The sequence below is a fragment of the Myotis myotis genome, unplaced genomic scaffold (assembly GCF_014108235.1).
Source record: "Myotis myotis isolate mMyoMyo1 unplaced genomic scaffold, mMyoMyo1.p scaffold_m19_p_2, whole genome shotgun sequence".
Classification (NCBI taxonomy): Eukaryota; Metazoa; Chordata; class Mammalia; order Chiroptera; family Vespertilionidae; genus Myotis; species Myotis myotis.
This window is the reverse complement of record NW_023416324.1, coordinates 158,307,535-158,322,930: the sequence shown is the minus strand read 5'-3', so window position 1 is coordinate 158,322,930 and position 15,396 is coordinate 158,307,535. Positions and strand designations below refer to the sequence as shown.

Sequence of the window (15,396 nt, the reverse complement as noted above, 5' to 3'; positions counted from 1 at the left end):
ACTGCATGACAAACGCATTCTTTATCATAAATAACTTTTTCATAAGATCATCTACGGCTCATGTGTGTGTGAGTGAGCACACTTTTCATTGCCTGTAACAGTCTGGATGGGTTAGTGGCAAGTATTGAAGCTATTGTGGCTAACTGTATCCCTTAGTAGACATTCTTTTTATTGATGAAGGTTTCCTTCAAAGAAGAGTTAAAGATAGGATATTAATATTGGGCATGAGCTTTGTTGGTAGCAAAAAAGGCATTAATTCTTTAAACATATTTAAATTGCTAAATATAAGCCAGAGGCTTTACTAGATATTGGAGAGCTAAATAGAGTTGAGTTTGAATCTCACCTCAGCAACTTACGGGCTGAAGACCTTAGACAAATTGCCCCACTTCTCTCAGCCTGAAATTTTCCATATATAAAATGGGCATAATTGCCTGTGTACCTCACATGATTAATATAAATTTTTTTTTTTGGTATAGTACCTGACATTTAGAAAATGGTAGGGATAATACATATGGCACATTTTTTGCCCTTGAAGATTTGCAAATCTAGTTAATTAAATAGTCCTCATGAGAGGCAAGTATAATCAATTCCAGCATTGCTCAGAGTTTATTGTCTTACCTAAAAGCTCCTTTTGAATTTTTAAAAAGGATTTCTTTGGTGATGTAAATTAGGGAAATGATGAATGCTTTGAGAGACACTGTGTATATATTCTTCTGTTCAGGAGCTGAGATTTCTTAGTATAGTCTTCCTCCTGTAGTATATTCATTATTTATGGATTCTACCTACTGTTAACCTCAGCTATTATCCTCTTACATTTAAAGGTACTCTTTACATGGATTCAGATATTTAATGTTTACTCTCACAGTAATTGCCAAATATGCCATATTACTTTCTCTTGCATTATTAAAGAACAGAAGTATGTCTATGGAATCTAATTCATAATAAATTGTTTTAAAATAGAAATTCCATTGCTTTCTGTAACCAAACCAGATTGGTTATAAATATTTCCATTAAAAGAATTTAGCTTTTAAGCCAAAATTATTTAAATCTCACATTATAATGAATTTGTTTCCAGTATTTTGGATTTGAAGTTTTAGGATGGAGTGTGGTATAGTTTTAGCCTTTAGGTTCTATTTAATTTTCTTTTTTAAATTTTGTTTTATTGCTTAATCTATTTAGTTTTTTAATTTCAAGTTTGCTTCAAGCTTCAGCAGCTTTCCTCCTCTTTTAGTTGTAACAGTTTATGCAAATTTCTCTTGCTTCCTTTATAGCTGGGCTTTCTGCAAAGGTTATTTCTGTCCCTTTGTGGTTAGGTCATTATCTCATATTCATTTCCCCCTTTCGTGTTTTTTTGGAGGGAGAGACTGCCCATCACTCACAGTTATGGAATTATGGGCCCTGATGCATCAGAGCTCTCTAGATTCAGCAAGAGGCACTTTTTCTTAGTCACCTTTGCTAAAGCACTTTCTTGGAGGATTTTTTCTTGTTGTTTTTACTTAATGGTTTTTTGAAAGAGAGAGAGAGAAACATTGATTTGTTGTTCCATTTATTTATGCATTCATTGGTTGATTCTTTATGTGCTCTAACTGGGGGTCAAATCCACAACCTTGGCATATCAGGCAGATGCTTCAACCAATTGAACTACCCAGCCAGGGCTTTTTGTTTAATTTAATCATTTTTCATGGTCAGAAACTTTATTTTCTGTTAAGTACTCTTTTCCTCAGCATTGTTTTCTGTAGCAACTTACAGCTGCTCCAGTTAACTTTATGAAACTTCACAATTTTCCTACTTCTATTCTGGAGTTGCTGATATTTATATATTTTAATTATATATCTTTGACCTTGTAGGAAAATAAAACAATTTTTTCTTCTACCCATCTTAGGTTTATTGGCTGGAGCCCTGAAAATTAGACTAACAGAAAAAACAACAACACATTAACAGGAGAAAAGAGTTTATTTACTTGTGCAGTGCATATCATGCAGAAGAAACCTCACATGATAAATAACTCAAAGGGTTGGCTAGAATTTGGGCTAATATACATTCTAACAAAGATTAGTAAATTTTGAAAGAAATGGGTACAAAGAAAGGAGATTTAGGCTTCCAAGGGCAGCAAACTGTCAAAAGGTAAATATATTGGGGAAATGAATGGAAGATAGGGGTTATTTGTGCAGGTTTATCTTATTCATGGCCATAAAACTTCTTTGGGATAGAGGGATTTGTGGCACTCCTCATTTCTCAGACCTTTTTGCTTTTAATTGGATAAGGAAAGCTCTGGAAAGTCTTTTTTTGCATATGTCAATTCTCATTTGCTTCCAACTCAATCTTCACACCAAAGTGGCATATTCTGCTACCTTTTTTAAAAAAATTGTTGACACTATTACAAATGTCCCTCATTATACTCATGTCTGTGTCCATGGGCTATGCGTATATGTTCTTTGGCTAATCTCTTCACCTTCTTTTATCCAGCATCTCCCACTCCACTGCTTGCTAACATATTCTGCTAACTTTTAACTAACCCTTGAAACTGAGCTCCTTAAGGGAATAATTGTTTCTCTTCTCCTTTAGGACAGTAATACCAAGCAGGTAGCAATTACTCAGAAAAAAATGTTTGTTGAGTAAAGGAACAGGGCCCATCAACTGCTTTGCCCATTAATTCATATGGTACTCCACAGGTTCATACTATTTCACAACAAAGGAATTCTTAGAGAATTTCTGGTGTCTTGTCAGCAGGTAGTTTGGTCAATTCCCTCTTCTATGGCAAAGATTCATGTTCGTTAAATATACATCATGGAATGCAGTTACATAAATTAATTAGAGAATATGATATCTAATCAGTCATTTCATTTTCAGAAGTGCTATACAAATGCCAGAGGGTCATATGCCTACTAAACCAGTTAATAATGTTTTAATATTTGAGTGATAAGTGATTATAGACACTCTTACTCACTAAAATGTTACTAAGGGGGGAAACATTAAAAATCCTAATAAATATTTTTAAATGTGAAATTACAGTATATGAATCCAGAAACACATATTTACCATCTTTACTCATGATTTCAATCACCAAACCTCAATTTCTACTGTCTTTCTGGTTTATATTTTACTTTCACCTGCATGCTTCATAGTTCCAGGTTTGCCATATTTCATAGCCTGTATGCCTAAACTGTTTATTGAACTCAGGTTTTTTGACATATCAAATGTCCTAGTGATGCAGTTTTAATGATTACTATGTTTAGTATATTAAAGTTAACAGTAATGCATACTAGGTGTTTATAATCAGTTCAGTTAGAAACAAGTTGTTTTTTGTTTTGTTCATCAGTTTGAAAGGCGATGCTGTTTAGAGCCTGTTCTCTTTTACCCTCTATAAGCAGGTAAGGGGGAAACACCCTTATCTGCATGTTGTACAGGCACACCTTTTGGAGGGAAGGTCCATAGAGAGGCTTGCTTCCATCAGCTAGTGGGAAGGAAAGGGAAAGGTTTTTACTTAATCTAACTATCAGGAGGAGCAAAAGATATGTACTTAGAACTATTCAACTCACCCTACAACCTCTCTAGAACATCTTCTCTTTTGGCACACATGTACTTGAGGTCTTTTCTACCTTTGATGATAAGGGTAAGAAAGACTATGTTTTGCTTTTTAATTTTTTTTTAATTCTTTATTGTTGAAAGTATTACATATGTCTCCTTTCCCCCCCCATTTACCTCTCCCAGCCCTCTCCCGCCTCCCAGCACAGGTCCTCACCCCTCTACTGTCTGCATCCATTGGTTGTGCTTGTATGCATGCATACAAGTCTTTTGGTTGATCTCTTACCCCCCTCCCACCCTTTTTTACCTTCCCTCATGAATTTATTGAGGTGATATTAGTTAATAAAATTGTATAGGTCTCAAGTGTACAGTTCTATAATACATCATCTGTGTATTGTATTGTGTGTTCACCCAAACTCAAGTCTTCTTTTATCACCATTTATCCCCTCTTTACTCTCTTCTATCTCCCTTCACCCCCTTTTCCCTCCGGTTACACAATACTGTTGTCTGTGTCTATAAGTTTTTGTTTGCTTTTATTTTGTTTATTTTTCTTAATCCTTTCACCTTTTTCACCCAGCCCCCCAACCAGATCCCCTCTGACAGCTGTTTGTTCTCTGTATCTATGAGTCTCTTTCTATTTTGTTAGTTTATTTTGCTCATTAGATTCCACATATAAGTGAAATCATATGGTACTTGTCTTTCTCTGACTGGCTTATTTCACCAAGCATATACTCTCCAATCTTACAAAAGGTAAGATTTTATTCTTTTTTATAGCCTAGTAGTAGTCCACTGTGTAAGTGTACCATAGTTTTTTTATTCACTCATCTATTAATGGGGACCGGCTGCTTCCAAATCTTGGCTATTGTAAATGAACATAGGAGTGTATGTATTCTTTCAAATTAGTGTTTTGTGTTTCTTTGGATATATTCCCAGAAGTGGAATTGCTGAGTCATTAAGCAGTTCTATTTTTAATTTTTTGAGTTAATGCCATAGTGCAGGGGTCCTCAAACTTTTTAAACAGGGGGCCAGTTCACTGTCCCTCAGACCGTTGGAGGGCCGGACTATAGTTTAAAAAAAAAACTATGAACAAATTCCTATGCACACTGCACATATCTTATTTTGAAGTAAAAAAACAAAACGGGAACAAATACAATATTTGTATTTGCATGTGGCCCGCGAGCCATAGTTTGAGGACCCCTGCCATACTGTATTCCACAGTGGCTGCACCAATCTGCATTCCCACCAACAATTAAATCTATCTGGTCTAGTGTGTCATTTAAGCTACTGTATAGGTCTCAAGTGTACAGTTCTTGTGTTTTTTTTTTCTGGAATATCTATCCATTGATGTCAGTGGGGTGTTAAAATCCCCTACTATGACTGTGTTTTTGTCAGTCTCTCCCTTTATGTCCATCAAGATTTGCTTTATATATTTAGGCACTTCTATATTGGGTGCATATATGTTTACAAGTGTTACATTCTCTTATTGACTGGACCCCTTTAGTATTATTTAATGTCCTGTTTGTCTCTTCTTATAACCTTTGTTTTGAAGTCTGTTTTGTCTGATATAAGTATTGCTACCCCAGCTTTTCTTTGTTTCTATTTGCATGAAATATCTATTTCCATCTTTTTACTTTTAGTCGGTGAGTTTGAGATACCATACTCTTCAGTGGGGACTTTTGCAACTAAGATATTGTGAACCACTGCACATGGGCATGGGGGCCAGACCTTTTCCATGTCTCTGCTCATCTTACTGGTTTCTACATGGCTTCTGTAAATCCTTGGTTATAATACTTATGTTCAGCTAGTCTTCAGTTGGATATTCAGATTGATTGCTCTATAATTTAGCAGTAAATCTGGTTTGGTGTAGGGAGGAGGTGAGTGTAGCTTCCAATTACTCTGCAGCAATCTTGGAATTATAAGAAAGATATTTTGAAACAAATAAACTCTCTACTTTGGCCTAAGTGTAAAAACCAAAGAGAACAAATTGTACTAAGTAGCAGTTAACCCTTTGTACGCCATAAGCATCTATAGACGCAGTGGGGATGGTTTCCATTTTGGACTCGTGGCAGTTAACTGGCTAAGAAGCAACTGATCAATGAGTCTCTCTCATCATTGATGTTTCTATCTCTGTCCCTCTCCTTCTCTGAAATCAATAAAAATATATATTAAAAAAGAAATAAATGGAAAAAAAACAAAAGAACACGCATGAAATGTTATCAAAATTATTTTCTGAGTTTTCTTCTCTACTTTAAAATACTTTCTTTTAACGTTGTCTTATTTGTTTTTGCTTTTTCACAAGAAATTGAGTTAAAAATCATTATAACTGTCTACACCATTATGAAGTCTGCCTTTTTTTTTTTTTTTTTTTTTTTTAAGAACAAAGACTCCAGAAAGGTATAAAGTTTATTACCATCTAAAAAAAAAAAAAAAAAAAAAAAAAAAAAAAGGACTAGCTACTGAATATGGGATAGTTCCTATTTACAAGTTTACTGCAAGGAGGCACATTTTAATCAGGATTGCAATAATCAAAGGATTATAATTTTTTTAGAACTATCAATTACTTCACTCTCCAGGTAAAAGATAATTGAAAACATTAAGTGACTGCCCCAATTAGAAAGACAAATGAATACCTTAAAAATGTATAAAAAGGGTAACTGCTAACTTAAACATGAACTTTCACAAAATTATTCTTGTGCCTAATTCAGACAAGTTAGTCAGAGAAACTGGCAAAAAAAAAAAGCAACACATGAATATGTCTTCATTTAAGTACATGCTCTCAGGCTAGTTTAAAGAAAAAAGTCTAATTAGGGTTTCCAGAGTTTTAGGAGTCCATCTTCACTGTAGGTAGCAATCAGGTTCTGATGGGGATGATGTGCAATACCAATCACATCCTTTTCATGAACTGTCAGAGTTCTCTCCAGTTTGCCAGTGACTGTGCTAAAACAGTAGAGCGCAAAGTCCTCTCCCACACAGTAAATCCATTCACCACGGGGAGAGAGGGTGCAGCAAACAAAGTCACCACCTTCTCTCTTACCAGAGCTGAAGCTTCTGACAATCTGCCCTTGCATGTTCATGATGACCACTGTGTTTGATCTGTTGCACACCACAAAGTGCTCTGGGTTTTTAGGAAGCAGGATCACACTGTTGACAGTGATGTCTGTCCCTGCAGTGCTGCCCAGGGATTTAAAGGTATTTGAACATTCTGTGGTCTTCATATTCCATATCTTTGCCATCAGAGGATGCACTAATAATATAATGTCCATCTTGTGTAAATGTTGTGAAGTCTGCCTTTTAATACTACCGAGCTATGGCCAAATTGACTACATTTGTTGGCAATTTAATTATAAGAAAGCAAATTCTCTTAGTAAGATACATGCAAATTAAATCTATATAGATAAAATAAATAATGCATTCTGCTTCTCTTTTATCCTCTTTGGTTTCTTTCTCTATGGTTATCTGAAGGAATTTTGAGTATAGTATGTTTACTAGAGACTGACACATGTGATCTCCTTACATAGTAATTTAGGAAGCATTCAAAACTGGCTAGAAACGGCTAAGGAGAAATTTTGTTGAGTAAAAGCAGATAATACAAAAATCCTAATTAAATAAAATTTTGTGGCCACATATTATAAAAATAATATTAATAATTGAGAAATATGTAAACATCTAAAGAAAATTAAAGTCATCCATAATCACACCATGCATGTGTTGAAAGTTTTGTTTTTAATCACTTGTTTTTCTATATAAGTAAATACACACACACACACACACATATATATTTATATATATTAAACAATTTGGATCTCTTCTCTATCCTGATTTTGTTTTCACTTGACTTAGATTGTTGGTATCTTCCCATGTTACTGAATATTCTTTGAAATTTTCATTTTTTATAGTACCCATCCATTGAATGAACCAGTATTTATTTATCCAACTCGCTATTGTGGGCGTATTTTTGTTTTCAACTTGTTACTGTTGTAATGCTATGGAGAATAATATATAACACGTTTTTCCTTAAGAAAATTATTAGAAATGTAATTAATTGGTTAATATTTTTAAGGCTTTTGATATATTCTTTTCTTTTTATTGATTTTAGAGAAAAGAAGGGGCGGGGGGAGACACATTGACTGTTGTTACACTTATTTATTCATTTGTTGGTTGTTTCTTGTATGTGCGCTGACCAGAGACCTTGGCACATTGGGATGATGCTCCAAGCCCTGAGCTACCCAGCCAGGGCGACATGTATTTTAAACATTTCTCTGAAAGGTTGTATAGCAGCAGCACATGAAAATTTATTTCATCATTCTCTAACACTAGGAATTACGTTTAAAAATTTTTTTAACAATATTTATATGATTACTAATGAGTTTAAGCATTTTTCATATACTTCTGAGTGGACATATGATTTATGAAAATTGTACATATGGTATTTAATGTTTCCATCACAGATCTAAACGAGCAAAGATATTATTAAAACTAAAAAGACAGAAGGAAGAAGAGGACAACAGATTACAACTGCAACTTGAAAAGCAGAGAGCCATGAGACTTTCCCGAGAAGTACGGCTGAATATGCTTGAAATTGTTCATCCAGGTGGGTGGCAGTATCAATTTTATAAATGTAAGAATGTTTAGGCTATCATTTAATAAACCAGATTCCCTAGTTACCTGATGATTACTTTTTTAAAATTTAGACCTTTTCTTTGTTTCTCCATTTTCAGATAAATCTTATTAAATCTCTTGACTCGAAAGAAAAGTTACTATTTTTCTGATTAAGGCCTCTTAGTTAATGATGAGCTACCTCTCCACTAATTTTTTTTATTCTTATCGTTCAGATAAATTAGAGAAATAGGTAAACATATTCTTAAAGATAGCTGTCAGTGAATTGAAGTAAGGAGTTAGAATATGACCCTTCTACCACTAGAACTTTACTCATGCCTCAATTCAAATTTTCTGACACCTTCTTGCCACCTTTGACACACTAACCTGAAATTTTTTTAATTTAATTTTTTCCATCACCATTTATCCCCTCTATGTCCTCTTCCACTCCCCTCCATCCTGTCCCCCAAAAATCTACACACTGTTGTTTATGTCCATGAGTTCTCTCTCTCTTTTTTTTCTTTTTTGGTCAATCCTTCCACCCTACAACTACTACCACATTCCTCCACCAGAGCTATCTGCCTGCTCTCTATCTATGAGTCTGTTCTTGTTTTGCTTGGTAGTTCAGTTTATTCATTAAATTCTACACTTGAGTGAAATCATATGGTATTTATCTTTTCCTGACTGGCTTATTTCACTTAGCATAATGTTCTCCAGGTCCATCCATGCTGTTGCAAAGGGTAAAATTTTCTTCCTTTTTACTGCACAGTAGTATTCCATAGTGTAAACGTACCACAGTTTTTTTATCCCCTTACCTGCTGATGGACACTCGGGCCGCTTCCAAATCTTGACTATACTGTATAATAAAAGCCTAATATGCTAAGTGTCCAGTTGTCCTGTCATCCGTTCAACCAATCAAAGCGAAACATGCTAATGATATGCTCAGTCTGCTGAACCACTCACTATGACGTAGGCAGACAGTCGACCTGTGGACCAGTTGCTATGACGTGCACTGACCACCATGGGGCAAGCGATCTGACTGGTAGGTTAGCTTACTGCTGGGGTCCAGCTGATCGGGTCGTAGCAAGATGGGCCGGACATGCCCTGGAGCCCTCCCACAGTCTCTCCCCAGCTGGAGAACCTACCGTGACCCTCCCCAGCCTCGATTGTGCACCAGTAGGGCCCCTTGGCCTGGCCTGCACCCTCTCACAATCCGGGATCTCTCAGGGGATGTCAGAGAGCTGGTTTCAGCCTGATCCCACAGGCCAGGCCAAGGGACCCCACTGGTGCACGAATTCATGTACCAGGCCTCTAGTTGTAAATAATGCTGCAGTGAACATACATATATTCTTTTGAATTAGTGTTTCAGATTTCTTCGGATAAATTCCTAGAAGTGGAATTGCTGGGTCATAAGGCAGTTCCATTTTTAATTTTTTTAGTTAACTCCATAATGCTTTCCACAGTGGCTGCACCAACTTGCATTCCCACCACAGTGCACAAGGGTTCCCTTTTCTCTACATCCTCGCCAATACTTGTTGCTTGTTGAAAGTAATATTAAAATGTATTCTGAGAAATCTGACTGGTTTCAAGATTCTTTTTTTGTTCTTCTTCTTCCCTTCCTACTACTCATTTCCAGTGTCCTTCACTAGTTTTTTATTTCTCTCCCTTTCCATAAATATAGATGTTTCTTGGTATTCCAACTCTACCCCATTATTCTCATGTTGCTCTTCCTAAGGCATCTCATTCATAACTGTAGCTCCAACTACTAAGTGCTGAGTACTCTGAAATCTTGTCTCCATCCTTACCCACTCTCCTAAGCTTTGGTCCAGCAGAACTTTCCACAAAATGAAATTTTCTGTATCTGCACTGTTCAATACTTAGCCACTGGCTAGAGGTGACTATTGAGTACTTGAAATGTGGGTAGTGTACTTGATGACCTGAATTATTAATTTTACTTTATTTAAATTTAAGTAGCCATTGTGGCTAGTATCAACTATTTTGGACAACATAGCTATGTAGCCAGCTGCCTGTGGGATAGCTTTACTTAGCTATCTACAAACATCCCCAAATCTAGTCCTTATCTCTCCCCTCTAATTTCCTCTCTGTGTATTCCTAATCTCAGGTTATTGCACCAACAGTCTACTCAGTTTCTGATCTGTGAGACATCCTAGAGTTCAGTCCCTCTCTTACCGCCACATTTGGTTGGTCATTAAATCCTATCAAACATTTTTTTTGGAACTATCTCTCAAATACATCCCTTTTGATTATTACCTTCTATTGCCTTGTTCTATCAGTTAGCTACTGTGAACCCTGGGCTATATGCTGACTAACTCTGATAAATTAAAAAGAAAGTAATCAGTAGAATTGAGTGGGTGACTGGAGAGAAAGAAGCACACAGAGTGGATAATACATACATATGTTTTGCCCTTTCCCTCTGATGGTACTAAATGACTTTCTTACAATGTGCTTGTGATTCTTTTTCTAAATGTTCTTGCTATTGGATTTTTCAGCCCTTTTTTCAGTGACACAAAACATTATATGAGTCTTTTCTCTAAAGAAGTTGTATAATCTGAAATCTGAGAAACCTTTTGAAGCTCTTTCTGAAATTTTAGAATCATATAAAATAATGGAATTGGGAAAATAAGTAAACAGTATTAAAAAAACAAAACTGCAGGATTGTTGTTATTATTATTGTCCTGGTTCCAGAATTTGAGTGAGAAAGCATAGAAATGAGTAGGTTGTAATAGTGTCTGTCCTCCTTTTAGGTCAGGTGGAAAAACATAATCGGGAAATAGAAGAGAAATCAGCATTAATTATCCAGAAACATTGGAGAGGGTACAGGGAAAGGAAAAATTTTCACCAACAGAAGCCATCTCTCGTGGAGTATAAAGCAGCTGTCACACTTCAGAGAGCAGTGAGTGTGATGTAGTAAAAGTACTAGATTAGGAGGAAAAACTTGGATTCAAATGTGACTTTGCTATTTACCTGCTGTAAATCTTGGTCTACTCATTTAGCTTTCTGAGCCTTAGTTTCTCTTCTATAAAATAAGAACCTTCTTACAACTTACCAACTAATTCAGTCCTTAGTACTTTCATAGATCTTTATACACATTTACCATACAGCAGTGTTTATTTGTTAAATTTTTTCTTTCTTACTTGAGTTATGAACATCTCAGGATAAAGACCTAAGTGTTAATTTATTGTAGTCAGCTCTCAGCACGTGTCTGATGTTTAAAAGGATGTCTATCCTACCATTTTCATTCAGGTTTTATTTGAGTCAGCTGACCTAATTTATGGGAAAGTGTTTTGTAAATTTCAAAGTTCTATGCAAGTGCAGTATGTCATATTTGATGTTTTTAATGCACAGATAATGTAATAAATATAATTTGATCTTTATAATTTTTGAGTTACAGAAAGGTGTTCTTAAATTATCATTTTCTTGTGGTTTATCTGGAACATAGTAATATATATATATAACTTCCCAGAGAAAGGCTAGAACGGTTGTTTACTTCCTATTCTTCCCTTACCTGGCAAAAGCAGAATCATTGTTTTTTAGGTAGCTAAAAATTGAGAAAGTCCTATATAAAGTTGATAATATATATATGAATGCCTTGGAAAAACACTGCAGAAGAGTATTTATTTCATTTAATTACCAGTTTTCCTAATACCTGGTTAACTTTTATACTAGTATTAGTACTAGAGGCCTGGTGCACGGGGGAGGTGGGGGGGTGGCCCTCAGCCTGGCTTGCACCCTTTCCAATCCGGGATCCCTCTCACTATCCGGGACCACTGGCTCCTAACCACTCACCTTCCTGATGCCCCTAACTGCTCTCCCCTGATGGCCTGATCCCCCTACCTGCCTAACTGCTCTCCCCTGCCAGCCTGATCCTCCTAACTGTTCTCCCCTGCCGACCTGATTGCCCCTTACAGCCTCTGCCTCGGCCCCGCCACCGTGGCTTTGTCTGGAAGGATATCTGGAAGATGTCCAGTCTAATTAGCATATTACCCTTTTATTAGTATAGATTTCAGGTCCTATAGCATTTTACAATCCCTTATAGTTGAATGTTAGGTCAGTTTGTTATTTTCACAGTGATAGGTTTTGAAAATTTTGAATTCTCTGAATAACTTTTTACAAAGATTTTTAAAGCCATTAAAAAAATAATAAAGTGCTGGGAAAATAGGAAGAGGTCTCTGCCATCTCCTTCCTCGGGCTCTTAATCTTAGGCTTTATCTGCATCAAATAGTCCTGCACCACCACTGAATCACACCCACACCTGATAGCTCTGCTAAATAAGATCATCTAAGGATTAACCCATGGATGTCAGTGCTGGAGATATTTTCTTTTCTTTTTTTTAAATATATTTTATTGATTTTTTACAGAGAGGAAGGGAGAGGGATAGAGAGTTAGAAACATCGATGAGCGAGAAACATTGATCAGCTGCCTCCTGCACAGCCCCTACTGGGTATGTGCCCACAACCAAGGTACATGCCCTTGACCGGAATCGAACCTGGGACCCTTGAGTCCGCAGGCCGACGCTCTATCCACTGAGCCAAACCGGTTAGGGCTGGAGATACTTTCTTTAGAGGAACCCTTGGGTCCTTTCTAATACTTTTACCTCATGGCAACCTCCTTGTTAAAACTCTTCCCTGTCAAAGAATCAACTGGGTCTTTATTAAGTTGACTCGCTACCTTACCTGTAGGTACGCCCAATACATTGTAAAAGGGTTCTCTACCTAAAGTGAGGTACCCCCAATTTGTCCACCATTCCTTTGACAGAAAAGCAGGGGTCATTATAGGAGAAAATCTGAGGACAATGAAGGCAGGGTTGTTTTGGTTTTTACACTTTCTTTTGGCATAAGAGAAAAAATATTCGTCAGATCTGCCTAATATCTTAACCACCCAAAAAGAGGAATATTGGTTTCCATTGAAGATCAAAAGAGATTTTTTATGAAAAAATAATTTTTATAGTCTTTGCAGGTCACTACTAAAAATAACAGTTAAGCTCTGGCTGGTGTGACTCAGTTGGTAGTAGTGTTGCCCCATACACCAAAAGGTGGCAGGTTTAATTCCGGGTAAGAACACATACCCAGGTTGTGTGTTCAGTCCCTTTTTGGGTCTTGCACGGGAGGCAATTAGCTGATGTTTCTCTCACACAACAATGTTTCTCTCTCTCTCTCTCTCTCTCTCTCTCTTCTCTCTCTCTCTCTCTTCCCGTCTTCCCTCCCTCCCTCCCTCCCTCTCTTTAAAAAAAAAACAAAATAAAATAACAGTGAAGCCAAAGAAAAGCTAGTCAAATATAGAAAAGGAAAGAAGAGGGAATGGAGAAAGAAAAATGAAGGTACAGACAGGGAAGAAAAAGAAAAGTAGTAGAGAAAATCAGAACAGGGCAATGGTTAGTAAAAGATATACTTGCCACATTTTTTAAGCATCCATTTCTAAGACATACACTTAATTGGACTTGTATTGCTCAATATAGTAGCCACTAACAACATGTGGCTATTGAGTACTTACTTGTAGTTAGTCCAAGTTGAAACGCGTTGTAAATGTAAAATACCCACCAGATTTTGTAGACTTACTATGGAATAAAAAAGTAAAATATCTCATTAAAATTTTGATATTGATTTTATGTTGAAATGCTAATATTTTATATATATATGTGAAAAATGTTAACTTTACATGTTTCTTTTTACTTTTTTAAATATATCTATTAGATAATTTAAAATTGCATGTGTGACTCACAGGGTGAGTCAAAAGTGAGTTTATAGTTGTTCATATGGAGAAATAATACAATAATAATAATACAAGAGTAAACTGTGTTTTGTGTACTCACAACTCTAAACCTACCTTTGCCCCACCCTGTATTTCTGTTGCCACTCTAGTTGACCTTGGTAAGAAAGAAAACAGTCATCAGTTTCACAGAAAAATGTAGGGTTTATCATTTCATTGAATTCATCCCTCAGGGAACTGGTTATTAGTGTCCTTCACAGAGAAAGGCTAGAACTGTTGTTCACTTTCTGTTCCTCCCTTACCTGGCAAAAGCAGAGTAATTATTTTTTAGGTAGCTAAAAATTGAGAAAGTCCTATGTAAAGTTGATAATTTCAAATTATACATCCTTACTTGCATAGGTAAGTTGGAATTCTCTGTAGTGGTGTAGTGTTGGAATTCAATTTGTTTTTTTTGGTATTTATTGATTTTGAGAGAGAGAGAAAGAGAGAGAGAGAGAAAAAAATCAATCTGAGAGAGAAACATGGATTGCCTCCCCTTCCCAAGCCCCAACCGGGATTAAACCCACCATCTTTTGGTGATGGGATGATGCCCCAACCAACCGAGCTACACCAGCCAGGTTGGAATTCAGTTTGAAGTTAGCTACCTTTTTCTTTTGATGTTGCAGAATTTTTTTTTTGTTTTTTTGTTTTTTTGTTGTCTCGTCTCTTAAGAAGTTTAGAAGGTAGGTCATGGTTGCTATCCCTTGATTCTAGAGCAGGGGTGGGCAAACTTTTTGACTCGAGGGCCACAATGGGTTCTTAAACTGGACTGGAGGGCTGGAACAAAAGCATGGATGGAGTGTTTGTGTGAACTAATATAAATTCAAAGTAAACATCATTACATAAAAGGGTACAGTCTTTTTTTTTTTTTTTTTAGTTTTATTCATTTCAAACGGGCCGGATCTGGCCCGCAGGCCATAGTTTGCCCACGGCTGTTCTAGAGCCAGAATGATGGCTAATTCTTGCTATTTGATTGCAGCGGAAAAGTACAATAGTGCCATTACACATGTCCATCACAGACCTACCACAAAAGCACTTAGTGAAACAAACCATTACCAGTCGAGAAAATGAATAAAAATTGGGGAGTAAATACAATTTCAGAAAGTCCTGAAATGACATAGAATGGGGAAAAGATACAGAAAAGTCAAGGTGGGGCCCTAGCCGGTTTGGCTTAGTGGATAGAGCGTCGGCCTATGGACTGAAAGGTCCCAGGTTCGATTTCCGTCAAGGGCACATGCCCAGGTTGTGGGCTTGATCCCCATTGGGGTGTGCAGTAGGCAGCTGATCAGTGGTTTTCTCTCATCATTGATGTTTCTATCTCTCTCTCCCTCTCCCTTCTTCTCTAAAATCAATAAAATAAAAATAAAAAAGGTCAAGGTGGGCTTTTTCTTATCTAAGGACAGATTCCTGTTTTGGAACATTTACTTTGAAGTTCCCAGCATAGCATCATAAGCATAGGATGGTACTGAAAGCCAGAGGTGGGGGAAAGGTAGGAGAAGTAAGGAAGAA

At 36.5% G+C, this 15,396-nt stretch overlaps 1 protein-coding gene across 4 annotated transcripts in view; it reads left to right on the top strand.

Annotated features, from left to right (window-relative positions):
• Window positions 1-15,396, top strand: part of IQCB1 (IQ motif containing B1) — a 52,276-nt gene that overhangs the window by 28,795 nt on the left and 8,085 nt on the right. For all 4 annotated transcript variants that reach the window (XM_036350208.1, XM_036350206.1, XM_036350207.1 and 1 more), the window contains 2 exons: window positions 7,974-8,116; window positions 10,887-11,035. In XM_036350208.1, coding sequence (XP_036206101.1) covers window positions 7,974-8,116; window positions 10,887-11,035 — 292 coding nt within the window. The remainder of the gene's footprint in view (window positions 1-7,973; window positions 8,117-10,886; window positions 11,036-15,396) is intronic.